Source organism: Callorhinchus milii, unplaced genomic scaffold (genome assembly GCF_018977255.1).
Source record: "Callorhinchus milii isolate IMCB2004 unplaced genomic scaffold, IMCB_Cmil_1.0 Scaffold2, whole genome shotgun sequence".
NCBI lineage: Eukaryota > Metazoa > Chordata > Chondrichthyes > Chimaeriformes > Callorhinchidae > Callorhinchus > Callorhinchus milii.
This window is the reverse complement of record NW_024704743.1, coordinates 24,006,205-24,033,315: the sequence shown is the minus strand read 5'-3', so window position 1 is coordinate 24,033,315 and position 27,111 is coordinate 24,006,205. Positions and strand designations below refer to the sequence as shown.

General features: G+C 41.8%; 1 protein-coding gene across 4 annotated transcripts in view; it reads right to left on the bottom strand.

The window, feature by feature from the left end:
* Nucleotides 1-8,204: 8,204 nt before the first annotated feature.
* Nucleotides 8,205-27,111, bottom strand: part of LOC103176257 (catenin delta-2) — a 447,491-nt gene continuing 428,584 nt past the window's right edge. For all 4 annotated transcript variants that reach the window (XM_042331893.1, XM_042331892.1, XM_042331894.1 and 1 more), the window contains 4 exons: nucleotides 22,807-22,933; nucleotides 16,487-16,618; nucleotides 9,488-9,564; nucleotides 8,205-8,755 (listed from right to left, as the gene is read on the bottom strand). In XM_042331893.1, the coding sequence (XP_042187827.1) occupies nucleotides 8,495-8,755; nucleotides 9,488-9,564; nucleotides 16,487-16,618; nucleotides 22,807-22,933 (597 nt within the window). In that variant the 3' untranslated portion in view covers nucleotides 8,205-8,494. The remainder of the gene's footprint in view (nucleotides 8,756-9,487; nucleotides 9,565-16,486; nucleotides 16,619-22,806; nucleotides 22,934-27,111) is intronic.

Genomic DNA, 27,111 nt, shown 5'->3' with positions numbered 1-27,111 from the left:
AAGCTGGGGGGTGACAGCTCTCTTAAGGACCTTAGACAGAAAAGGGAGGTGGGAGATGGGCTGTAGCTGGATGCCTGTGATGGGTCAAGGAGGGGGGGGATGGAAGTTGGAAGGGCAGTGGCAGCTGAGCGGATTCCCTTGATTTTAGACTCGAGGAAGTCCAGCATCTCCTTGCAGTGGGAGTCAGAGGAAAGAATCTGCGAGGCATGGCGAGGAGAGCGGAGGAGCCGGTTGGTGGTGGAGAACAGGAGCCTGGGCTTGCCCTTCTCCTCCAGGATTACCCTGGAGTAGAAGGATGATTTGGCTGAGGTGAGAGCTGAGCGGTAGGTTTTGATGAGGTCCAGCCAGATGTGCCAGTAGTCCGTTAGGCCGGATTTGAGCCAAGTGTATTCGGCAGCCCACACCTGGCCCTTGAGCGAGTGGAGGTGGTTGGTGAACCAAGGTGAGGATCGGGAATAGGAGGCAGTTCGGGAGGTGAGGGAGGCAAGGACGTCGAGTGTGATAGAGAGGGCGCTGTGGAGGAGAGTAAAGTGGAGTCCTGTAGCTCAGTGGTTAGAGCACTCGCTTTGCAAGCGAGAGACCTGGGTTCAATTCCAGGCAGGGCGAAACCTTGGGCAAGTTTCCTTACTCCACACAGAGCCTAATAATAATCCCTCCAAAACAAAAAAAATAATAAATTGGTCATTTTCAATCCACGACTGTTTGTGGGATACTGCTGTGCGCAATTGGCTGCCGCGTTTCGCCCACAAATATACGGTCAATTCACATTACAGTCTATTCTGTGAAGCGTTTTGAGACGTCTAGAAGATGTGAAAAGCGCTGTATCAAATGCTAGGATTGTTATTATTATATAAATGCAAATTTTTGTTGGATCAATGCTGTGCGTAAATTGGCTGCCATGTTCATATTGCCAACATATTGGCTGGGCTGTCTAGGGAGATATATAAACACTTGATAAGTAAGGGATATGAAGAAATGTCATGATCTCATAAAATGGTACGTGTTTGATGAATTGAATGGACTGCTCATACCACTGAACCTGTACCCTCTTGTCCTGCTGTCCTGGTGTTTCTTTAAACATCTTTCTACACTGGAATTCTGACACCTCACTTTGTGGTTGCCTTGACAGATTGACTGAATTTGGAAGGATGCATATTGGATCATTTGGAATCCACATCCCATCTCTCCATGGTTCAGTTTGACCTAGTTTACTGTCAGAACTTCAGGTGATATGTACAATTTGGACCTTTTCGTTGTCACATTATATCACCCTATTCTCACAACTGTCAAATGGAAAGAAGGTGGAAATAATAAAAATCACTCAAGAGAAACATGTTCTGATCATTTTTTGCATTTGCGGAGCTGAACACAAAGTGATGAGAGGCTGACAATTACTTCATGATGTATTCATATCCCAGTTATTTTAAAGAGGTTGTAATATGTAATTAGGGTGAGAAAGTGAGATATGAATTATACATATGTAGATGAGTTAGTCATCAAATGTAATTTTGTAATGGTCTAAAATAGAAAGTGAGGAGAGTTTGTAGTATTCTACTGGAAAAAATGTAGAGATCTTAAAATGCAGTGAGCTACCACAACATAATGAGTGTGTACATGTCAATCTGTGTAAATGGAGTGTTCAACGTTAAATGTTAGCAAGGATACATATTTGTTTGATGACCATAGAAAGGACCATGCCTTCGGTCACCTCCCTTCTCTTTCCAGCTCAGCGTTAAACATTCTGCTGTTAAACCCTCCGAGACGCACTCACGTGAATATAAATGCAATTATATAAGTTTTTATGGTTGATTATTGAGTGAAGGCCTGTTAACTTGGTCAGCTGGGGATTCATGTGATTAGAGATGTAATTGTAACATTACTAGAAGTGAGTTTTTAAAAAACATACATTTTTAAGCTGGAGTAGAATGGATACCTGATCTCTGTGCAATGCCTGTCCACAGTGAGCACAGCTATGATTGTAAACTAAATGAAATGCTGCCGTAAAACTGCAGTTATCCTCCTACCTTATTGATCTCTGCCACCCCGTCCCCCACTCCCCTTCCCTTCCTTTTGATCTGGTTTCCGCCATCTGCCCATTTATTGATCTCGTTTCTGGCATTCCCCCCCCCCCCCACTATTGATTTTGTCTGAGACACCCCAGCTCCTCTTTCTATTGATCTGGTTGGTGGCACTATGCTCTGCAATATGACTGTGGAAACAGCTGTTGCAAGAGAGGAGCGGATTCTTCTACAGTAAAGTCCACAGTATAAAGTAACTATGGTTATTGTAATGAACACTGTAGGACATGGGTACATTAAGGTCAGTCAGAATCTGATGAAAAATTAATTGCGGTGTTTAACATTAAGCACGGTCCTGCAAAGAGTTCAATAAGGGCGAGACTGATAAAGAACAACTACTGTACTCCGGAAGAGGAAAAACAATTGTAGGTAGGACAGGACACTACACATGCGTAACTATCTAATAATAATCCGATTAAAGTGGGATGAACTGTGATTAAATCTATTTGTTGACATTTTAGTGTACCAAAATATCAGGAAGTGGACAACATTCTTTTCCAGAGATAAGCCATCTAAGCCCTTTCCACTGCTCAAAGAAGATTTGTAAACATCTGTATGCAGCTTTGATTGACGAGATTTGGTCTATCACACAAGCTTTCTAAACACATCTGGTGTTCTTTATGTGTTAATATGTTACTATCAGCTGGTACATCGTACAATGATTTACTTGTAAGCACTGAGCGGATTCATAAATCCTAAAGCAACCATCTATTTTCAAGGCCTGTTTTGAAGCAAAATTGTTATCCAGCAAGATTGGTTTGAAAGATTCACTTTGTAAACCAGTTCAGTGAAATGGCGCATATCCTGTGAAGTGCTTTTCAGATATCCTTCCCAACATGAAAGGTGCTTTATGTAATGTAAGGTTTATTATTGTTATTGTTTTATAGTCCTAAAATATAAATATCTATAATAATCATGGACATGGTGAGGGGTGCAAGATTACAAGTTTGGAAAAGGATTTCCTCATGTTTTATTCATGTATTGCAGCAGCTTGCATATTCTATTTTTTTCCCCAAACCTTTGGTCATCTTTCCCATCCCTATCTTCCTTAGCCTTCACCTCCCACTCCCCCTCGGCTTCCACCCCCAGCTCAGGTGCCCAGTCAGCAATGTCAAGTGCTGTGAGATGTCCTCCCACCATGAAGGAATCGTGATGTAAATGTAAATTGAATTGCAAATTGTATTTCTCACTGGTGAATTTTCTGGCACAGACTAGTTGGGCCGAATGGCCTGTTTCTGAGCAGATTCATTTGACGTATCATTCTATGTTTTGTTAAGGGTTGGGTGGGTTTCAGAGCTTCTGAAGATGTATCGACATTAGAGGCAGGAATCTCTCTCACTGACTTAGGACTGGGTACAATTTTGCCCATGGTCTCCCCTAGCAATGGTCATCACAATAAATGGCCATTGACCGGTCAGACAGCTAACTTGGAAATCAGGTCACTTGCATCCTGCTTTATGATCAATGTAGAGGTTACAAAACCAATCTCTGTTGGTTATAGATCGGTTCAGAGCACTGAGATTATCAGGAGCATCGCTTTTGTAGCATCTGAAAGGCATAGGAACAATTCCAATTCTAGGAGGCATACAAATGTGAACTCAGTCTGGTGTGGATACTCCTGAGCATGTTGACAGGTTTCTTGGCGTCAGGTTCGACCCCCAATTATCCTTCCTCCCCCACATCCGGTCCCTCACCAACACCGCCTTCTTCCACCTCCGACGCATCGCCCGTCTCTGCAAATACCTCACTCCAAAAGCCGCTGAAACCCTGGTCCATGCCTTTGTCACCTCTCGGCTGGACTACTCTAATGCCCTCCTCACCGGTCTCCCATCCACTACCATCCATAAAATCCAAATCATTCAGAACTCTGCCGCCCGCATTCTCACCCACACGAAACTCCGCTCCCCGATCACCCCAGTCCTTGCCAGACTGCACTGGCTGCCTATCCCAGAGAGGATCGATTTCAAGATCCTCACCCTCGTATTCAAGTCCCTGCACTCCTCCGCACCCCCTACCTCTCTGACCTCCTCTCTCCTCAGCACAGCACCCGTTGCCTTCGTTCCTCCGGGTTTGGCCTCCTCGTCCCCCAAGTCCTCCGCTCCACCCTCGGCGGTCGTGCCTTCAGCCACTATACCCCGAGGCTCTGGAACTGCCTTCCTCACTCCCTTCGTCTCGCTCCTTCCCTTCCCAATTTCAGGTCTCTGCTGAAAACCTTTCTTTTCGACCGCGCCTTTGGTCACCTTCCCCCCGCCCCCCACCTCCCCCGGCTCAGTTCAGGGATCCGTTACTTAAAGCACTCTGAGACGCCGTCCGGTGTGGAGGGTGCTATATAAATCCAAGTTGTTGTTGTTGTTTCCACATGTTTCAGACACCTGGCTGACTAAAAAAAATCAACAAATTGAAAGTGCTCTAAATATATGCCTGTGCACAGAATGCTCCAACTCCTCAGCCTCTCTCCTTACATTCTGGGAGCGGAGCAGGGATCACTCCTGAATTGAGTGGCCCTTGCCTCTTCTTCCAAGACCTGTTTCAAGACCTGTGGATCTAAACTCAACATCCCTGGGCTCTCCCTGAGACTCACTGAACCAGTGCACAATCTAGGCATCTGGTTCGACCTCCAGCTGTCCTTCCTCCGCCACATCTGGTCCGTGACTAGGACAGCCTTCCTCCTCCTCCTCCTCCTCCACATTGCCTAACTGACCGTACCTTGCCCCAAATGCAGCCGAAACCATCGTACATGCGTTTGTCACCTCCTGCCTGGATCATTCAAATGCACTCCTTGTTGGTCACCTCAGCTCCACTATTCAAAAAATCTAACTCATTCAGAACTCTGCCGCCCGCATACTGACCTGGACCAAACTCTGTACCCCCACCTCACCAGTTCTGGCCAGGCTCCACTGACTCCCCATCACCGAACGAATTGACCGCTTACAGTCACCTCCCCCACACTCCGGAGTCAGGCTCTGCCACTGTTAAGCGCTCTGAGACGTTACGCTGCTTGGAGGACACTACCTAAGTGCAAGTTGCAGTTGTTGTTGTGAGAATGTATTCTCTCAACTTCACCCAGGAACCCCTCAAGGCTTGCCCGCTTCACAATTGGCGGGTGGGCCTTCAGCCTCTCTGCCCCCACCCTCTGGAACTCTATCCCACAGTCCCTTCGCCTCACCCCCTCCCTTGCATCTCCTTCAAGACCACCGTTTTCGACTGTAACTTTGTTTGCCCTCCTACCCTACCCTCCCTTCCTGATCCTAACCACCAGCTTGGGTGCAGATCCTTGACTGTCCAGCGCCTTGGGACGTCCTCCTGACGTGAAAGGCACTGTATACAAATTAAAGTTGGGCAACAACGACAAATTATGAGTGTTGGATGTCTGGTAGGCAATCAGTCAGAACAAATGGGAATCTTGTAGCGTATTAGTTAGAGCATCGCCTCGCAAATGATAAGACCTGGGTTCAAATCCCCGGTTAGGTAAAATGTTGGGCAAATTTCCTTCCTCCGCACTCCTCAGTTTACCTAACCATAAGTAGGAACACGTTTCTTAGTTAATTGGCAGATCGCTTTTCCGTGGGTAAATATCCCTTCAAAATTAAAAAAACGATAATAATTTGCTCACTCAATCCATGACTGTTTGTGGGACACTTGCAATTGGCTGTCACGTTTCGCCCACAAAATTTAGTCAATTCGCTTTACAGTATATTCTGTGAAGTTCTGTGTGAAGTCTAGAAGACATAAGGCGCTATATCAAATGCAAGGATTAATATTATTATAGCAACAGTCTTGCATTACTAGCAAGACCATGTTTATGCTTCTTCAGATGCATCCCAGGAAATGCTGGTCATTCAGATCTTCTGGATCGAGAAAGTTAATCCAGAATAATAATTGTACATATGGCAGGCAGTAGGACAGGGCAACAGAGGTTTAGAGTTGTGAAGGGGAATTCAGGTAATAGCCTGGGGAGTATTTCTTTACACAGAGGGAAACAGATGAACCAGTTTATCAGGAAGGGTGATAGAGGGCAAGACGCTGGACTTGTTCATGAAACAGTTTGATGCTGTTAATGGGTAATCTGGAAGGTTGAAATCAAATGGACTGAAGAGCCTTTTTCATCCACAACCCCCCTGTGACTGCTCAGAACTACAAAAGTGGAAGTGTCTGCAAGGATGATGGTGGACAGATTCAACAATGCGAGATGTCCGATACCTTGTTAAGACTTAGTTTGTAAACTGGTTAACATTACACAGAACAAAAACGCTTGTCATCATCTCATTCCAGAATCCACTGGACTTCAACCATATCATAATTTGTGTGTGATCTTTATAAGTGCTTATCACCAATAATTCTGATCGCTGTGTAGATAATCTACCCATTCTTGTATTTGATTGTCTTTTTTGTAATCTGTATGTGAAACTCAAATGCTACACGGTAACTAAGTAATTGGTAAATTAGTGAAGTTACAATTCGCAAATGATGTGCCAAATGCACATTACTGCACTGTAAAGCATGCAGCACAGCAACTGAGTTTGTATATAATGCAAGTCGCTCGAACACTTTTGATCTCAGCAAGCAGAATATGACACAATTTACTTTGCTTTTCTAGGAACCTTATTCAAAGGCAACATGTTTCAAGACATTTGGGTCATTCTTAAGAAACTTTTTGAACAGCTTTTGTTTACTTTTGATAGCATCATTTATTTATTTTCACATCACCCAATTTTCAGATTCTTTCGTCTGCAGTTTAAAGGCTACATAACCCAATATGCTGCTTACCCTTTTTGTTGACAAAACACACTGTAAAAAGCATTAACAAAGTTAAATCTGTCTATCTACATCTACAAACTGTCAGCAGGACAATTAGCTAGCCATTAATTTCAGAGTTCTTCCTACGATTAAACTTCAAAGTGTTTTTTTTTGTTTTTTTCTCATTTGGCACCAATGAGTACTGCTCCACTAGTATTCACTAAAACAAAGTTTCTTTACCTTAAAGTTTGCAGTATCCCTTTTTTGCTTGCCTATACAGGTAACTTTTAAGCTCAGCAAAATACAGAGTAGTTATAAGGCCAACCTTCAATGCCACTTGACACACAACGGGTTTCTTTTAAAAATGTACAAGACTCTGTGGATGGCAGGAGCATGTAAATACCATAACATTTCACAGCTACAAGTTTCCTAAGGTAAGTCAACCACGACTGTATCGAAAAAACTCAAGTTTTCAAAATGTACTAATGAAGTTTTGTGATTAGGCCAACACGTGTAAAGATGGGTTAGTTAAAGATTTGGGTTTTGGTTTATCTAAAGTTGATCTTGTTTAAGCCCAGAAAAGGGATACTGCTTATTAATATGAACAGACTAGACTGTATGGCACATTTGAACTGTTGTTGACTTGTATCAACACCTATTCTGTAAAGAGACAGAAACATGGAAAAGAGAGACTTTTTTTCGTTTTGTTTTTTTTACAAATATGGATGACAACTTCATTTGAATTTATTTACTTTTAACACTGTATTGTCATAAACAAAACTGGTATAAATGAAAAAAAATCGATTGTTTTTTTCAAATATCTACATCTATAACTTTAGGCAGTGAAAGAGAGAGCACTTCATCAAATGTGTGCGTGTGAAATGAAAGTTGTTATCAGCGACTGATGATTTTTGTTAGTGGCCACAAACAAATCCACACACCAGAACAAACAATACTGCTAAATACTTCCTTCAGTTATTAGTTACTTGAAAAAAAAGCTCTGAAATTCACACATCTTGTCAAACGCGCTTACACTTTTTTTGTTTGTAATTAAAACAGTATTAAGAACAAGAGACAAAAGAGTACTTTGGCATTGGTGTAATGTACACAATGCTCTCATTGATCAGTAATGTACATCCAATACTTTACAACAAAGCATTAACAAAAAAAGGCGAGGAAATGGTCTTGCTGTACAGAAGAAACCCCAACTGCAACTACAAGCTGTGATACACAATCAAAATGAGAATGTTGTTAAAGAGGTGACAAGCTGTCCCTGGAACAAGTGTAAACACATTCAGGTTCTTGTGCTTAACCTGTTCGCCTTTTATCTCTTTTCTTGTCTCGGTTTCAACCACTGTCCAACGCCAACCTTCGCTCACCAACAATGCCGTTTTCATTTGCACGCTTTCGTTTTGATTTTTGGATGCACAATAGGGATGTCAACACGCATTTAGTCCTCTTTCCCAGTCAGGTATCTTCCTGCAGGCTAAATGTCATTTCCGTTTCCCTCTCAACACTTATCCATCTCACGACTATATGCCACAGTTCACCTGATAACTGTCCTATGGAACAGGCTTCGACAGACTAGACTTGCTGAAAAATGTCTTGTGGTATTCATGCACATGCACAGTTCCCAGATGTTTTGTTTTGCCTCTGCTCAGACCCGTGGGGTCATTTTCTTAGACCCAGGAGTCTGGAGAGGCCGGGTAGTGGCTGGTTTCGTAGTTTAACTCACTGTAAGGACGAGCAGCAGAATAGAAATCAACATAGTTGCCAGTTGACTTTAGGCCAAGATGCATGTTGTATTCACTCGCAGCTGGGCGACTGTGTACTTGATCTTCAAAGAAAGAGTCATCATAGTTTCGTGTGGAGTTTTGATAGGGCTGATAGGTGTCGTAATCTTTTCTACTGGGCTCTTGTGCAGCAGGCTGTGATGAAACCTAGGGAGAAGAGGTGGAAACTTGAAAAACATTCCACTCATCCTCTGAACTGTTCTGGTGGCTGATTAAAAAGGAAGTTTCAATTATTGAAGTGTAAGTAACATATCATTCCTTTTTTCCCCCCATCACTAACCTTCCCAATGTCTCTGGATGGCATTTGATTCCTTTTGTTACATCAAATTTCCATGTCTCTGGCTGTCCTCCACTGCCTCACTCAATTAACCATTGTTCATCGCAGCAAAGCCTTTCCTGTCCTCACTTGAGGCCCGAAATTCTACCTAGTCCTAATGTTGTCAGATCTCAGGACTGAGCTGACAACAAGCCGGGTTAAAATAGATTATTTTAGAGACCATTTAAGATCATGCAGAACTGTGGAAAATTCTGAAATTTGGGATGTCGCATTCTGCAGTTCTTAAAAAAAGATGGGTTTCCAAATTAAGATTGAATGACAATTACCTGTCAGCTCCCTGCGGTGACACTCCCATTGTGTTGTAAGCAAATCCAGCTTGTAATATCCCAACCAAAAAGTGCCACCCCTTCCCAACGCTGTTCTACATTCTGGCGGCATTCTCCTTTATAGAGGCAGTTTTTGTACGAGAACGTCCTTGCTCATTACGGGAGGTGGGCAGGCGAGTGAGATTTGATGTGATAATTATCATCAATTTAATTGCTGTCCAGAAGGGATGCTCGTTCAAGGTGAAACTTACCGACTGAACAACCTCCACAACATACCTGGTTGTGCTTAATGTCTTCCGTAGGAGTAGCATATGAATTCCTGTAGACTGATCCAGCTCCTACTGAAAGCTGAGCTGTTCAAAGATAGAAAAACATGTACAGTAAACTCCTGATAACTCTTCACTCCAAGGGAAAAGGGCTCAGTAATGATATATCTGGGGCAGCGAGTTAGGCATAATAATAATAATAATCCTTGCATTTGATATAGTGTTTTTCTCGTCTTCTAGACGTCTCAATGTGCTTCACAGAATAGACTGTAAAGTGAATTGACCGTATATTTTGTGGGCAAAACGTGGCAGCCAATTGCGCACAGCAGTGTCCCACAAACAGTCGTGGATTGAAAATGACCAATTTATTATTTTTTTTGTTTTGGAGGGATTATTATTAGGAGTGTGGAGTAAGGAAACTTGCCCAAGGTTTCGCCCTCTGCCTGGAATTGAACCCAGGTGTCTCGCTTGCAAGGCGAGTGCTCTAACCACTGAGCTACAGGACTCCACAAGCATACACGAAATATAAACACATGAATAAATGCAGCTGGGATATTGGCAGCATGATGACTTAAGTGGTAGTGACAAGTTAAGCCAGGAACAAGTTATCAGGAGTTTACTGTATAATGGTGAAAAAAAAGGCTGAGGCATACTGTTCAGTAGGTCATACACAGTGATTGAGCCTTTGTACTGTCAGCATATAAAACAGCCACGGCAATATATTAAAATAAGTTGTCTATCTGCATATTGTAATGCAGGATGCAATTCAAATCTGGTACTTGTGGTGTATAGATGATTAGCAGTGAGTCATGGCTGTAATTTAATGTAGAACATTCAGGTGACATTATAAGCTGTTGTAGCAAAGCTCAATTAGTTTATGCATGTATCATCTGAAATCACAGCCGTTAAGTCATTCAATACCGTAATACCCCCTCCAAAATTATTTTATTAAGAGAGTGATTTTCATCATCCCAGAACAACCACATCTGTTACAAGATCTTATTTCACAGACCTGCTCCTGATCTGCTATGAGGTGCCTTGTCACGTGGAACTTCATCAAAGCTATTCCCAGGGAGGGGAGTGTTTTTCTTCTTTGAAATGTTTGCTATCCTCTGTACTATGTTAATAATAGCAGCGCCTGATGCATGAATTATACAATGTTGTCAGATCTCAGGACTGAGCTGAGAACAAACTCCCACAGCCTCATTCTCACAGTTCATCATGTCATTTGAACAGCTAAGCAGTGCGATCACTGACAGCCACCGAGTGTCCTCTCCAGCACGTACTATGATCTCAACCAAATGGAAACCGTGGTTAACCGCAATTAGAAGCGGGGCTAAGAGAGCATTGCTCGAAATCTGTGGGAGGCTACAGTCAAATCAAAGCTCCAGAATAATAATTACCTGATTCATAGCAGAGGAGCAATATTTTTCTATTCTAAAGCAGGGTCCAATATATATTATAATGAACTATAATGAAGATTTGCCCTCTCAGAATATCCTTAGATGTTTTATGATATCAGACGCTCAGTCTCAATGTCATAATTGCATGGGGATTGTTCATTACAATCATTTTGTTTTTGCAGGGTTTTAAGTTAGTGATCACAGTGAGTCCCATCAAACCTTCTCTCATCGCACATTCCCAGTGAATGAACAGATAACTTTATGGTACCTGACTGAAAGAAAGCTGTGCGCAATTAGCTGCCGCATTTCGCCCACAAAATATATAGTCAATTCACTTTACTGTGAAGCACTTTGAGACGTCTCGAAGACGCGATAAGGCGCTATATCAAATGCAAGGATTATTATTATATTGTTATTAAAAGAAACACAAGTGTTTATCATGGGTTTCAGCAAATGGAACCTAACGCCATAAAAGTTTGAGGGATGCATATCACCTAGTCCATTACTGCCCTGAGATGAGCCAGATTCATATTTTTGCTAAAAATGTACAGTTTTTTCATTCACCATTTACAATCTCTTTGGGCTTATGACAACAGCTCATACACAAAGTGCTTTTAGGTGAGGCAGAAGCAAGCAATCTATTTGTAACGGGCTTTGTAATGGTTATTATTAGACAATCAAAAGCTTTTTCAAGCCTACCTCGTCGAATTGCTCATCCCTCATCTTAAAAAAAAACCTCAAATTATTATTTAACTATACTAATTGGACATAATTTCTTTAGAGGAAAAGGTCTCTCATTCAGACATGATGGTCTCTTTTTTGTTGCTTGTTTTCTATCTTTTAACACAAAAATCTGCAAATTGAGGAGTCACTGACTTTCAGGTAAAAAAAGTCCTACTAGAACTGTCACTTACAATTATGTGTCTGTGAACAGCCTCCTCCTCTGTTTTGAATCAGCTCTCCAAGTTTTTCAGCAACATTTTATTAAATTTAAGATTTCACTATTTAATGTTGTCTCTCTATACAATTCCAAGAAATTGATGCAAAGGGCATTTCATGATATCATTCTCAATAAAGGACACAACAGCACTTTCTGGTTTCTGAGATCAAAGTTATGCCTGCAATTCTGGACTCATCAGCTACGTGCAGTTAGGAGAACACAAAATATCAACACAAAATGTTAAACGAGCTGTCAGCTTACCTGTAAAACTTACAGTAAAATTCACATAAGTTGTATTAGTTGGGACTATAATATTTAATATGACTTACATGCAGACAAACTGCATAAGTCGTATAAAATCCAATTTAACCAATAATCTCCACTTCGCATGCATAATTCATTGCAGCTGATTGTGCATGTAGCGATGGGTCAAGACTACGTTTTTCATGATTCATTGTGTCAATAAATGCGCATTTATAGATGGGTTAGGACATGATTTCTGGGATTCATTGCAGTTGGTAACTGCTGGAGTAATGAAGGGGAGGGGAACAGCTTTCCGAGTTAAGAGGTAATTAATGCGAGTACTGCAAAGAAATATAGGTGACGTTGATAGAAAACTGAATTGGATTTGGGTGAATGTACTGGCCGATTATACAATATAAAAGGGTAGGAATTATTCGAGTTTTACTGTAAAGAATTAACCGTGAAGGCCTTTAACATTATTAAATATGAAAAAGAAACACCAATTTTAAGAGACTCCAATAACTGACTAATATTTATATTTGTGCCAGGTAGGATTGGTCTGTTTCAGCCCCTAGTCTTTTGGTTTTATTTTAAGAGGGAGTAGCTCCAGAGTTTCTTCAGATTCCTGACATTTCTGCCAATACTATCAGTGCTAGTCCAATCTGATACGCAGTCTCTTTTCTTCTGAATCTTGAGGTCACATTAGGTTGACACTAATGATGGCAGTTCCTTCAATAACCGCAGAGCTGAGTAAAGACTGAAAATTGCAATTAAGAATGGCAAAGAATGTATTTGAGTCCAGTGTGAGACAGGCACGACACAAAGCTGGTAACTTGACAAGTGAATGAAGAGTACTAAGCCTAATTAGTGGAGCAAGACAAGCAAGGGGACTGAGAGGTCAGGAGTAATATGGAACCGAATTTGGTTCTACCAACTAAAGTCCTACAAGTTTCAGACTTCAATTTGAAGCCACAGCTTAAACATGACAACATATGAAATAACTATTTGACTCTATAATACATATTAGATCGATTCCTACCATAGCTACACGCCTAACCAAGACAGATTTATTTGGCTACACACTGCTTTTCCTCTCTATATGCAAACTTGTGGTTACCGAGTTGCACCAGTGCGTATAAACTGGGTAAGTTAATTGGGGGTGTTGCATGAATCCGATACAAGTATTTGTGCTGTTTAATATTTCATGTCATCACAGCTCAGTAGTTATCCATGTGATTATGTGCAATGTTTATCCAACAGTGAAATAGCTTAGTTTAAATAACGTGGCATCATATTACTTTAGTTTGAGTCCAATACATACGCACACTCATCCATTTAAATCTATCTTCTGTGCTCCTATGCTTATTCCTCAAACACCATTCAAGCAGTAATATATTGTATATATTTGAAAAAAATAACCAATTTATGCCATTGTGTATTTCAAAATGATAATATAACTGAGGGTTCAGATGAAGTTCATAAATACTTTCACTCCTGCTGCCTTCTGAGCTCTACCTTTTTTGATGCATTTACCATAGAATATGAAATACCGGGAAGTAAGTAAATAAATAAATGAATAATAATTTGGTCATTCAATCCACGACTGTTTGTGGGACACTGCTGTGCGCAATTGGTTGCCCCAATGAGATCTCTAACCCGTCTAACATTCACTGGCTTGCTTGGGAGATGGCATGTGCCAGACCCTATAGGCTTTATTGTAAAGACACAAAATATAATAATAAGATACAAAATACAAATGTATTCTGTAGTTGTTTGGAATGTACAGCTTCTTGAGATCAGCTAGTGACCCTATTATGCCCCCTATGCAAATTCACAAAGTCTCTAGGTATGAAAGATCTTTTGCAGCTTCTGTATAGTGAATGTCAAAATAGATTTATGAGGATATTTCAAGTGATGAGAGGATACAACTGGCAAGAAGGACTGAATAGCTTTTTTCTCCAAAGGTAAGATGTTTGAGAGAACCCAATAGAAGTATTTAAAATGATGAAATAGTTCAGTACGTTGGACATTAACAGGTTGTTTCCACTTGTTTAGGAAGAACTTCTTTACACTGAGGGTGGTGAGAATGTGGAACAACAGCTTGCATTTATATAGTGCCCTTCACCTGGGATAGCATCTCGGAGCACTGGAATTCACTGCTAAAGCTGTGGTTGAAGCAGAAAGCATCAATGCATTTAATAGGAATCCCAAGCATACATAGGAGGGGATTTGGATGGCTGGAGGCTTGTGTGTATAAAAAATGATAGACTAGTTGGGCCGAATGGCCTATTCTGATGCTGAACAATCTATGGAATGTCCCATCCCCTCTCAAAACAAAGTGGGGAACCTTGGCTATCCTAATCTTTTATGATAAGCCACCACTGCTACAGGATTGCTAGCCATTTAGTGACAACAATGAGTCAAATGAAAGCTGAGATAAGATAGATCAGATAATTCACTGGTTCTGACACTTGGAGCCAGATTTTTTCCCTAAAAAAAAGTCCCCTTTTGATTCAACTTTTCCTACAATGGTGAGTTCACTTGATGCAAACAGCAACAGCATGAAATCAAGCAAAACAAACAACTCACCATGGGTATCCTACATATCAATGTTTGAGAATTCCAAACCTGTGAGACGTTCCCCACTGTGTTGCACAGATTACGGTGCTTGTCAATCTGTCTGCCCTCTCAAAGGTAATGTTCCCCGTTGAATTTTAATGCGAATGTAGAAATGTGTGAGGGTGATATACAGTTCAGAATTACATTTAATTTCAGACTGTCCAAAAACCTCAGACTATGGTTAGATATTAGATCTGTATCAGATCTTGAGATTTGATAGATATAGAACCAAACTAACAAAATTAAGGACATGGTTCAGAGATCAAACACAGTCGCATTTATTTATTTATTTGCAACAACATCGAGTTTGTTCTACTTTATAGTACTTCAACCTCCATCATGCTTTATTGATTGAGTGGGAGGTGGTGTGGTGCTGAATTATTTGAGCCTTGGACTATACTTAATGAGCTGAACTAATACGGACAGCAGATGAAACACTATATGCGGCCTCACAGATCCTGAGCTAGGGAAGGAGAAAATTCAGCCAGGATTTCTGTCTCCAGTTCCCATCCAGTCTGAAGATCCCCAGTGGAAACTGTACATAAAGATTTGGGTGAAGATACGATTGTAATTTGCCTGCAATGATTCACAGTTAAATACTGTAGCTTCCTGACGCATGCATAGAAGCACAGAATGGTCGAGCACAGCGCAGCCACCCGTGTCTGTGGCGGTTCTTTGAAAGAGATATCTATTTAGCCCCACGTCCCATATACTTTTATATGTTTCCTTATCAAGTATTTGTCTACTTCTGTTTTAAAGCTATTATGGATTCAGTGATTTTCACAGGGCATTTGTGGGGAGAAATTCCACAACTCTATTATGTAGCATTCTTGAGTGTGCAGAATGGAGCAAATGGTTGAATTCAGTTTTAACTTTGAAGTCGGCATTCTGTGGTTCTTAAGAGCTTACGGACAACTGGTTTCAACATTTAGGCTGAATTTAAGAATTTGCCAAATTCTAGACTCTGTGAAATGCAGAGTAATTCTCCGTGGAATTTCTAGCCATTAATGATCTAATCAGTATTTGTGCAATGAAAACAATTCTCCTAACCACACGAATAGGGACTTGTGTGGTTAACTGAAGGGCTGTGGAATATTACTCCAGCAAGAGATGGTGTGGTGCGTTAAGGAAGGAAACAAAGGAGGAAGGGAGGGAGGAGATAAATTCAGAGTAGCCAGTTTTGTAGCTGGATATTAATTAACATATTCGGGCCTTGGTGAGACCGCACCTGGAATATTGTGTGCAGTTTTGGTCTCCTTATCTAAGAAAGGATATATTCACCTTAGAGGGGGTGCAACGTAGGTTCAACGTAGGACCTACGAGGAGAGGTTGAGTAGACTAGGCCTATATTCTCTAGAATATAGAAGAATTAGAGTTGATCTTATAGAAACCGAGATTCATAAAGGTCTTGACAGGGCAGGTAGTGTGAGACTGTTTCCCCTGGTTGGAGAATCTAAAACTAGGGGTCATATTCTCAAGATTAACGGTAAACCCTTTAGAACGGTGTTAAAAAAACATTTCTTCACTTAGAGGGTAGTGAATTTATGGAATTCTCTACCCCAGAAGGCTGTGGATGCTCAGTCCTTGAACATATTCAAGACTGAGATCGATAGATTTTTAAAAACTGAAGGGATTAAGGGATATGGGGATAGGGCGGGTAAATGGAATTAGGTTAGAAGATCAGCCATGATCTTATTAAAGGGCGGGGCAGGCTCGAGGGGCCGAATGGCCTACTCCTATTTCTTATGTTACGCTTTAGTCCCCCTACTGAACATCTTCTTGCAGAGATTTGTGGCTCACTAACCTGGTAAAGTATCCTTCCTGGAAGTGTGCTCTCCTTTGCTTCCATGGTAACCAGAGATTGTCCCAGTTGTCTCGTAGTCTGTCTTTCGTTCCTTTAACCCAATCATCTCCCGAGGAGAGGCTGGGGCACTCGCTATAAATGAGAGAGCACAAGGTTATCACAACACCTTTCTGGATTCTTAGAATAAAATATTCAGGCAAACAGCCTGCGGACACTCACACGCATTGGGAGAGGAACCAGAGGGGCGCTGGCAGACATGGAACTGTAGCCCAGCACAAGTCAATAACTTTAGAAGAGACGAGAAAGAAAATAGGGAAGGAAACGTAGTGCATTGTCTAAGAGATCTGCCCAACAATGTGAGTAAGAAATTGCTGAAGAGTAAATGTACTTTAAATAGTTATGTTTTAATATAGAGAATGTAGTTTGGGTTTGTTTCTCCGGAGTTTTTTTTCCTGTAGGTTTTGTGTTCTTTGCCATAAATTACCTTTTGGTTGCTTAACATTTTTTCTGTATAGCTCTAACTGTCACAGGGCAGGAAAGTCCGGGGTTAATCAAGGGGCTGAAAACGTGAGGTTCAAAAATTGGACGGTGCTGCGCTAAAAGAGACTTCCACTTGACACTGAAACTGCGGGATTCAACAACAACAACAACTCGCACTTATAAAGCACCCCTCACGCAGCGCAGCGTCCCAGAGCGCTTCGGTAAAAATTCACAAAAACGTTCAGAGAGAAGATGACCGCAATTCTGAAGGTTGGCATAGTGAAAGGATGCAGCATTACCATGGCGACAGATCCCAAATTACCATGGTGACGGGATGCAGTATCGCCAGGCAACAGCAGCAGCAGATGTGACTTCCTGCGATCCCAAAATTACACATTGGGAATACTGAGACAGAAAGTGTGTGCACGTTCCCACTCAAGACGATGGATGGCGTTTACAAACACTGGAAATTATCTTTCATTCTAAGAAGAAATATAATAATAATAATAAATAATCCTTCCAGTTGATGTAGAGCCTTATCGTGTTGTTGAGACATCTCAAAGCGCTTAAGGGGATATACTGTAAAGCAGATTGAAATAGGTGAAATAAAACGCTGAAAGAGCAAACCTGGTAAGTAATGAAATGGCTTCATGTCATACTTTGGCATTCAGGATTTACAGAACACTACTATAATTTTGCAGGTGGAGTTCGACACCCCAGAATTTAAAGTGCCCATCTGAATCTTCCTATTTGTAGCATTTTGTAATATTTTTACCAAAAAGGGGTTTACAAGAAACATCTAAAAGCTGTATGCAGAGTTCTGGAGACTTAATATTCTGTTCCTCGATATCTGATCTCACTGTGATTGCTCCTGGAAAGCATCACTGCCAGACGAGACATCCAAGCGCTCGTTCCAGATAGGTTTTTCCGAGAACACAGATGCTAATCTGGCCAGTAAAAGGGAAAGATGGCATCTTTTCATTCCCTGTTCCCTCCATCAAAATCTATTACCAGTCTGGGTCTCTTGGCTGCTCCAAAAGGACAAAACACAGCTTAACAATGGACAGTTTCTTTGCAAAACTGCACAGATTAGAGCCTGACCTTAGCTCCAGCAGGGTTTTGAACAAGAAAAATGAACAGTAGCTGTGAAATAAATGCATGGCTGGCTTGATCTTGTTACCACCTATGACGCTTCTAGCAGCATCCATACAGGTCTACAAACAGGACTAGAGAGACTCCCAGTGCACATGGCATTCAGCCACTCTCCAGCCTGTAGCTGCTATGAAGTCTATTTCCATAAAATGTTCAGCAATGCAACATTCACACAGGATTTCACATCTGCTTTAGTGGGTTTGTGGCAAGGTTAAATTTAATTTAAAATAAACCCTGTATTGGGAATTAACTTTGAGTAGTTAATCACAGACAAGGTTGATGCATTTTCCGTTTAGTTAATTTCAGTTCAATGCTCTTATTCTGACATACTGAAATCTAATGATGATTAGAATTTTTCTACCCTGAAGCTTCAAGTTTAAAACTGTGAAATTACTTCCAGGTAAACTGTTCTCCTAGTTCTAACAAAGCTTCAGAGCATTCTCAATAAAACTGGGCACGTGTGAAATAAGTGCAGCAAAGCCAGACCATTTGAGTCTCAGGGGCAAAGCTGGGTTCAAAGCATGAGATGATTAATATTGACGACCTGACTTGCTGAACGGTTTTGCTCACCGGTCCTAGATTTCTTTTCAGAAATAATATCGCCCTCCAGCTCAGGCTATCCGTCTAGCTCAGGCTCTCAGTCAGCTGTGTGAAGCACTTTCGAGTCGTTCTGGCCAGAAACGTTGGGTATAATAATAATAATAATCCTTGCATTTGATTTAGCGCTTTTCATGTCGGGAGGATGTCCCAAAGCGCTTCACAGAACACAATGTAAAGTGAATTGACTATATTTGTGGGCGAACGCGGCAGCCAATTGCGCACAGCAATGTCCCACAAACAGTCGTAGATTGAAAATGACCAATTTTTATTATTGTTTTTGGTTTTGGAGGGATTATTATTAGGCTCTGTGTGGAGTAAGGAAACTTGCCCAAGGTTTCGCCCTGCCTGGAATTGAACTCCGATCTCTCGCTTGCAAAGCGAGTGCTCTAACCACTGAGATACAGGACTCCACAAAAAATAAATGTAAATAGTTACTGTGTCCTACAGTGTGTTAAAATTAGTGACAATCCCCCACTTGCGGATTAATGACAGGTCATTTGTGTGACTGTAAATGAGGCTGGTGGACAGGCATGATATAGGAAGGCACTGCTATAATAGAAATACTGAAAATCAGCAGAAAGGCTCACAAAACCCAAAAGGATATTAAAGTCAATGATAACTCTTTGTAACAAATGGAATTTTAAGAGGGGTGCTCATAGGGGAAAACCCGCTGCTTAAAGCTTTTTCAGATCAATTTCACAGCTTCACCAACGCCCAAGCAGTGATCACTTACACGTTCTGGATCATTGAGTGGAAGCAAGCCATACACAAGCAGTGGGTGAGTTACTCATCATTTGAAACACTGTAGCTCCAGCTTTGCCTCACTTCAGCTAAATTCAACAACAACAAATTACACTTAAATAGTGCCTTTCACGTCGGAAGGACGTCCCAAAACACAGAACTGTTAAGGGTTTGGACCCAAGCTGGGGGTTGGAATCAAGAGGGGTAGAGGATAGTGGGGGTAGGAGTGTAGGCGAAGGCATGGTCAAAGAGGAGTCTTGAGATGGGCCTTGAAGGAGGTGAGGGAGAGTGTGAGGCGGAGGGATTCAGGGATGGTGTTCCAGAGATTGAGGTCAGAAAAGCTGAAAGCCCAAACTCCAATGTTGGGGCATTCAGGTCGTTCTAAGGAAGATCATATGTGTCAGCCTGGCTCAGTTGATAGCTGACTCTCTGAGCCAGAAGGTTGTGGGTTCAGGCCCCATATTAGGGTCTTTGAACTCATAGGCTAGGCTGATACTCCAATGCAGTGCTAGGGGTGTGCTGCATTGTTGGGAGGAGCTGTTCTTTAGATGAGATGCTAATCTGAGGTCCCGTCTGCCTGGTCAGGTGGATGTTAAAGATCCCATGGTACTATTTGAAAAACGAACAGAGTTTCTCCTGGCTAACAAAATAAAAATTGGTCATTCACTTCATTACTGTTTGTGGGACAAAGCAGTGTGCAATATTCAAGACTGAGATAGATAGATTTCTTATTGCAAAAGGAATTAAGGGATACGGGGATAAGGCAGGGTTAGGTTATTAGCTGGAGTTAGATTAGAAGATCAGCCATGATTGAATGGCGGGGCAGGCTCGAAGGGCTGAATGGCCTACTCCTGCTCCTACATGTTATGTTAACTAACACAGCTTCTAGTGTGCATTTTCCTCTGCACTGGAAGCGTTGCATAGACTTTCCTTCAACTAATAGTGAAAGACATTCTGAATACAAATCAGGACCTCTTCAGTGGGGTCTAATTTGCGGGTTTTGTTAACCGTGGGTAAATACATGTGTAAATTGGGAACTATAGGTACCCTTAATAATGTAACTAATAATCCAGAAAGGAGCCTACAATCATCTGAAAACCTTTACATTGATTATTAATGACACGATTCAGGGCACTGGTAGTTCCTTCTTTACACACGACACGTTTACACCTAGATAGTTAACACAGCCAGCAAATTAGACAGCCCTCCCCACCTCACCATGGTGGTAACTGTCGATGTTGCAGATCTGCCCTGAAGGTTCCTGGTGGCATTGTATGAATCATTTAACTTTCACAGCGCACTCCCTCATTTGGATGACACGCCAGTACAGATGTCTCGTTCTCGGAAAAATGGTCACATTGGCTCTCAGCGCTGATTTTCAATCATCTCACAATGGCTATCAGTCCTGCTAAAGCCAATGAGGCATTCATCTCATTTGTCTGCAAAAAAAAATTCAATTTTGTTTTGCAACAAGGTGATGCTCTCTCTCTACTTAATACCACTGCAGTGACACGTTAGGTATCTTGTACTCGTGGCTGCTATAAGCTACAAGTTAAATGAATTTTCTCTCCGTATAGTTAGTGTCGATGAAAGTGTCCCCTCCAGCAGAGTAAAAATTACTCCTCCTTTTCACTTAACAGAATCGGTTTGCCTCAGCTGCAGTGCAGACAATTCAGTAAGATTGTCACCTAATGTAATGAGAAAATGGTTAGAGTGGAGGCAGAGTCAGAGAAATGGGAAAGAATTAAGAGAGTGCGACCGACACAATGGGTGGAATCAGCTATGGGGCAGAACTGCCTCCTTTGGCCCTCATCCCCTCTTCCGCTATCTGGCCGTGCGCATTTTGGCTGCTGCTCCCAATCTTTCCCCCCAAATGCCCCCATCCCTGTCCTCTACCCCGCATCACTCCCGCTCTGCCCTCCTCTCCCACGATCCTCCTTGAACTCTATCCCACATTCCCTTCGCCTCGCTCCCTCTCTTGCCTCCTTCAAGGCTTGTCTCAAGACCCTCCTCTTCGACCATGCCTTTGACCACCCTCCTATCCTCCGTTACCCCAATCCCCCCTCTCGGGTACAAATCCCTGATGGTCCAGCACATTTGGATGTCCTCCCGAGGTGAAAGGCACTATACAAATGTAATTTTGTATTGTATTGTAATATTGGATCCCTGTACCCATTCCCACCTTCAGTATTCTCTTCCCTGCTTCCTTCAACCAAACCCCAACCCATTTCATGTATGCATTCCTGCCACTTGTCTCTGTCCCTGCCTACTCCTTCCCAGACACTGCCCTGGTGTCAGCCACATTGAATCATATTGCAGCTCACTCAACCGCTGGCTCTATAACCGATTGGAAAGTGTAGGAAAGGCTGGCAAATTTAAGTCAGGGAATGTCAGCCACTTCTCAGTCACTCAGTCAAGTGAGTTATGTAGATTACTGTAGCAATGTTATTGCAAAGAAGCTAAAATCCACATGCTGTAACCCAAACTGTAAAGAATTGTTTTTCTGCCTGTCTCAGATCAATGAAGAGCTGCACAATACTTTGAAAAATCAAATCAAAAATAAAAAGGGCACATTTTGTGGGATCCTCGGCATTTACTGTATGAGCTGGGACTCAGTGAGAAGTTACAAGCTGCTGCACTATGCTATGCTACTGGAATCCAGAGAGCTGGTAGTATACGGACTTTGTGTCTTGTGTTTAAATGTTGCCACAAATACATCTGATGACAGATTCCAAGTGACAATGTAGCACTGTCCCAGTGGTAATTCCAGTGAAGCAGGCATTTTGGGAAACTTTGATAATGTGATGAGGCACCGTATTCATGGCCTTGCTCTTTCCTACCTCTGTGACCTGCTAACCCCATATCAACTTGTCCGCTCCCTCCGCTCCACCCTGATCCACGTCCCCTGCCTGGCCCGCCGCTCCACCATTGGCGGTCAGGCCTTCAGCTTCTCCGTCCCCACCCTTTGGAACTCCATTACACATCCATTCATCTTGCTCCCTACCTTGCCTCCTTCAAAGCACGTCTCAAGGCCCTCCTCCTCAACCGCGCATTCAGCCACCCTCCTACCCTCCCTGCCCTCAACCCTCCCTCCCCAACAACAGCAACAAATTTCTCGGGTCCAAATCCCTGACTGTCCAGCGCCTTGGGATGTCCTCCCAATGTGAAAGGAGCTATACAAATGTAATTAGTTGTTGTTGCTGTTGCTGATCTTTGTGGCCAAGTGTCTGGCAAAGTTGTTTTCATTTGTTTCCAAAATGTCCACACAATGGCATGTTTGCCACAATAATAGCTGAGTGATCTTGTGATGTGCATCATCAGAGGAAAGTGAGTGCTGTCTCATTTACCTGAACGGTTGTTAGGAGACATCCTGACTGGTGATATGGAGGGAGTACGTGAAGAGGAATATGGTCTTTGTCTGTCCCGTTCAATCGTAGAAGATGAAGCAACAAAATGATACTGCGACCATCCATCCTGCAGAAAACAAAGTAATGTTTTATTTCTAGTATATTGTATAGTTCAGGGCCAATCATTACAGAGGCAGTATCTTACAACTTGAGATTTTTGGCCTTCAAAAGATTGTACTATTAAGTGTAGTGAGTACATACTTTGTAGCCGAACTCAGCAGCTAATTTGTGCATAGCAATGTCCCACAAACAGCCATGAAGGAAATTGCTGATTTTATTTGGGGGATTGCTGAGCAGGAGAAACTCTGTTCTCTTTTTGAACCATGCCATGGGATCTTTAACATCCACTTGAACAGGTTGGTGGAGCCTTGATTTAATGTTTCAGAAGGACAGCATCTCTGTCAATGCAGAACACCCACAGCACTGCAGTGGAGTGTTACCCAAAGTCCCTTTCTGACTCAGAGGCGAGAATGTTAGCAATCAAACCAAGCTGACACATAAAGATTGTTATGAAGAGAATAATTGGTATCTGGGACTGAATAAGAGGGAATAATCTAATCAAGGAAGACGTCAGATGGTTTATGTAGAGAATAATGGATTTCTGAGAATAATTACAAAGTAGTAACCTAATTGAGGGAGTGAGATGAAGCCTTAAAATACATGGAAGCTTAACCAGGTTCTATCCAAAGTCTGAAACCTCCGATTTGATTAAAGTTCAGACATTATTTTCAAACTTGTCCAGTCACTGATTGTCATTGTGTTCTGCTACAATGTGTGTCTTCATGGACGCTAAAAGGTTAAGATACTTATCACCCCTGAAGGCTCCCTGAGGGCGAAAATTACACTTATTGATTTCTAGTCAATGCAAACTTTCAACATTTCTCAACAGATGCAAGAGAATCTGCATTATACAGTACCTACTGTTCACATTATAAATGTTAAACATTGAGTAAATGATAACTGCTCTCTATTACAAGGTGTGTACGCTTACACATGGAGTGCAATAAAGTTTACAACTATTTAGTAGCTTTTATGTTGGAAGAACGCCTCAAAGCAGTTAATAATGCTGGTGGGTACTTGAGCTGGTGGTTGGAGCAGAGGAGGGATGGTCAAAGAGGTACATTTTGAGATATGCCTTGGAAGAGCAGAATAGTTAATTATAGCCTGGCAGCTAACAGCAGCACAAATACAATGCGCCAAATGACTCTTCTTCTATGCTGCACAAATTCTAGGATTTTTTGATGTTTCTTAGTTAAGAAATCCAAACGTCACTAGTGCCAACTCCCACCAGAGACTTTTGTACTAGAAGAGAAAGCTTGTTGAGATGATGGAATCAAATTTCCAGACCCAAACATATATTACATACACTATACAGCATTGAAACAGGTCAGAGTCTACGTCAGAGTGATTCATGTGTGTGATGCCCCTCCAGTTACCTGAATCAACACTCAGTTAAGAAATTAAGAAATTACTTAATTAAGAAATCATACATGAAGTACCACAAATTTGACCCCCATGTGTGGAGTCTTTATAAATCTAAATACTTTTCATCAACACAATTCCATTCTTGTTGGCTGTCCTCCGATTCAATAGGTCCTGTGCACATGGGAACCTTTTAATGTTTCACGTACTCAGCAGTGGAAGTTATTGTTTAATTAATGGTAGCTCTGTAGCAACGAACTATTACTGATCCCATTTAACCTATAAAGCTGCCAGGAAAGGGCACAAGAGAGAAAGAAACACAGCCCCATTAGTCTCTGAATCAGTACGCCCAGTTAACATGTTCATTGCAGCTCACTGGATTTTAAACAGGATTTACACCTCTAAATTGAAATCAATCCAGCCAGAAGGTGTTTAGCAGCCTGTTTGAAGGTGTTTTGCATCTGGGAATAGATGGAATCAAAAGTTGGTGGTCTGCTTCCCAATGCCCCCAGGATGTTGTTCCTAATGGCTAAAAAGCTCCCAAGACACCTGACAAGAGGAGAAACCCTTCCCAATCAAACTTCAGTCAAACGCTGTTAACATCTACAAGATCCCTACGATTGGGGCCAAAGCTTCCGTATTCTACTCCTAGCTACACTGCTGCTCTCCGAATTGCAATGTTGAGCCTATGTTTGAAGTTTTGTATTGCTACTCTCTGAATTTCAATGTTATCAGCTAATCAACAACTGAACTGACTTCTCAGTAGTGATCTTCTGAATAAGATCAGAAAAGGGAAATCTTATTTCTATACAGTATTCCCTTTATTTTGATGCCACATCCATTCTTGAAAGGCTCAGTTATCTGCTTTTTGCCTTTCATTATTTGGGCACTTGTGCACCAGACAATAATGCTGAGGCTGTCTGCAAACTGTTGCTATCTCTTTCACTTACATATTCTCAAACAGATGCAAGAACCTACAATCTCAATGTCGATCTCTAAGAATACGCAGTCAAAGGAGATGACAGTCTTTGTTATTTTCTTGTGCATTTATAATAATCCTTGCATTTAATATAATGCCATATCAGGCCATCAATACGTCTCCAAGCCCTTCACAAGAATATACTATAAAGTGGTATATTTTGTTGGTTGGTGCTGTGCACCTGAAATTAAAAAAAAACTTGAAATCTTAAAATTACCTGGGCAATTGCTACAAAACACTCTATTAAGTCAAGACTCATGAGAAACCGTCTCTTCAAAGCGGACGAGGCAAAAATGACCATTGTGTTAGTCAAAATCTAATTTGTCTTCACTGACCTTGTCCTGAGTTACAATGGGTACTACCAGAGCATTCCACCAGATGGCAGAAAGGGTCTATGCACTTGCACCTTTGTTACACAATAGGAATAACAATAGACGATTGAGTCTGGAAAGACCTCTCCTCCAAGAAACACTCCATGATCCCATAAATCACTCTCACGCTATTGATCCTTCACACCTGAAGACCTTCCTCTTCAACCGTGCCTACGTTCACCTCGCCTCACTCCCCGGCTCAGCTTCAGGCTCCACTACCGCTAAGCGTTCTGAGATACTACCTTGTGTAAAGGGTGCTATACAAATGCAAATTGTTGTCGCCTGCTCCGTATATCTCCGCAGTTACTGGAGATTGAGACTTCATTTGTGGGATTTGGATTCCTTCTTGGAAATCCCACATATTTTAGAATTATATGAATAATTCTCATCCATTTGGCAGCAATAAGCATGAGATCCTGCACTGTGCAGAAAAATGTGTTGAACGCTTTCAGATGTTAAATGGAAAAAATTAATAATCCTTCCATTTGATGAACGAACCCTTTTCACATCCGGAATACGTCTCAAAGCACTTCACTGCAGATACAGTGAGGTGTAGTGACTGTGTATTTTGTAGGCAAAGCAAATATTGTGAAGGCAATGGGAGGTGGGGGTGTCAAAAATGCAGCATTCCTTAATAATTCCTGCTGACAGATGGGAATTCTGCTAAAGAAGTAGATCTTGTCAGAGCATACCTGCAGTTACTGGAGATTGAGACTTCATTTTTGGGATTTGGATTCCTTCTTTGAAATCCCACATATTTTAGAAAAATGGGTAAAAGGTTGTAAAATTGGGAAATTGCCCATCACAATGCAGTTCCTGTGGTTCAGTCAGGGTTCTGTGCTCCTTTTCTTTCCCTCTTTCTCTTAGTTTTGGCCTTTTCGAACTCCCACTCAAGTGATGGTACCATAACTCTAAATTGAGGAGCCACTGTGGCTGAACCAATTGCGAACCATTTTAATTCCCTGATTGGAAGGGGAAGCCTAAGAGGTGATAAAACTCATTCACATCTGCGCCAAAGCAAACTTACCTGGTGTTAGTATTCAGTCACCTGACCATCTGATTAAATCTCTATCTTCTAATAAACAATCACAAATTTGCAGCTTGGTTTACTTTGCAGCAATGTTACGAATTGATAATACAGTACTGTTTTAAAACAAGAATAGAAAGTTTTACAACTCTTACATTTGGCTTTCATCCAGGTTTGTCTGTCCAAATATCACCTCTCCTGAGGGTATTGACTTAAACTGGTTCCAGAAATATCAACCTGCCTCTGGTACCTTACCCAAGCAACTTGTGAGTACAGTGCAATCAGTAGCATATGGAGTCGATCAAAATATTCTTTTGTGGGGGTGGGGGGTGCAACTGAGAAACACTCAGTTACACAGTCGGTCCCCTTTACGACAGGTGAACTGTTGGCTTGACTGAGGTGAGGATGCCCCCATGAACAGCTCACCACCGAAGAGTTGGGACAAG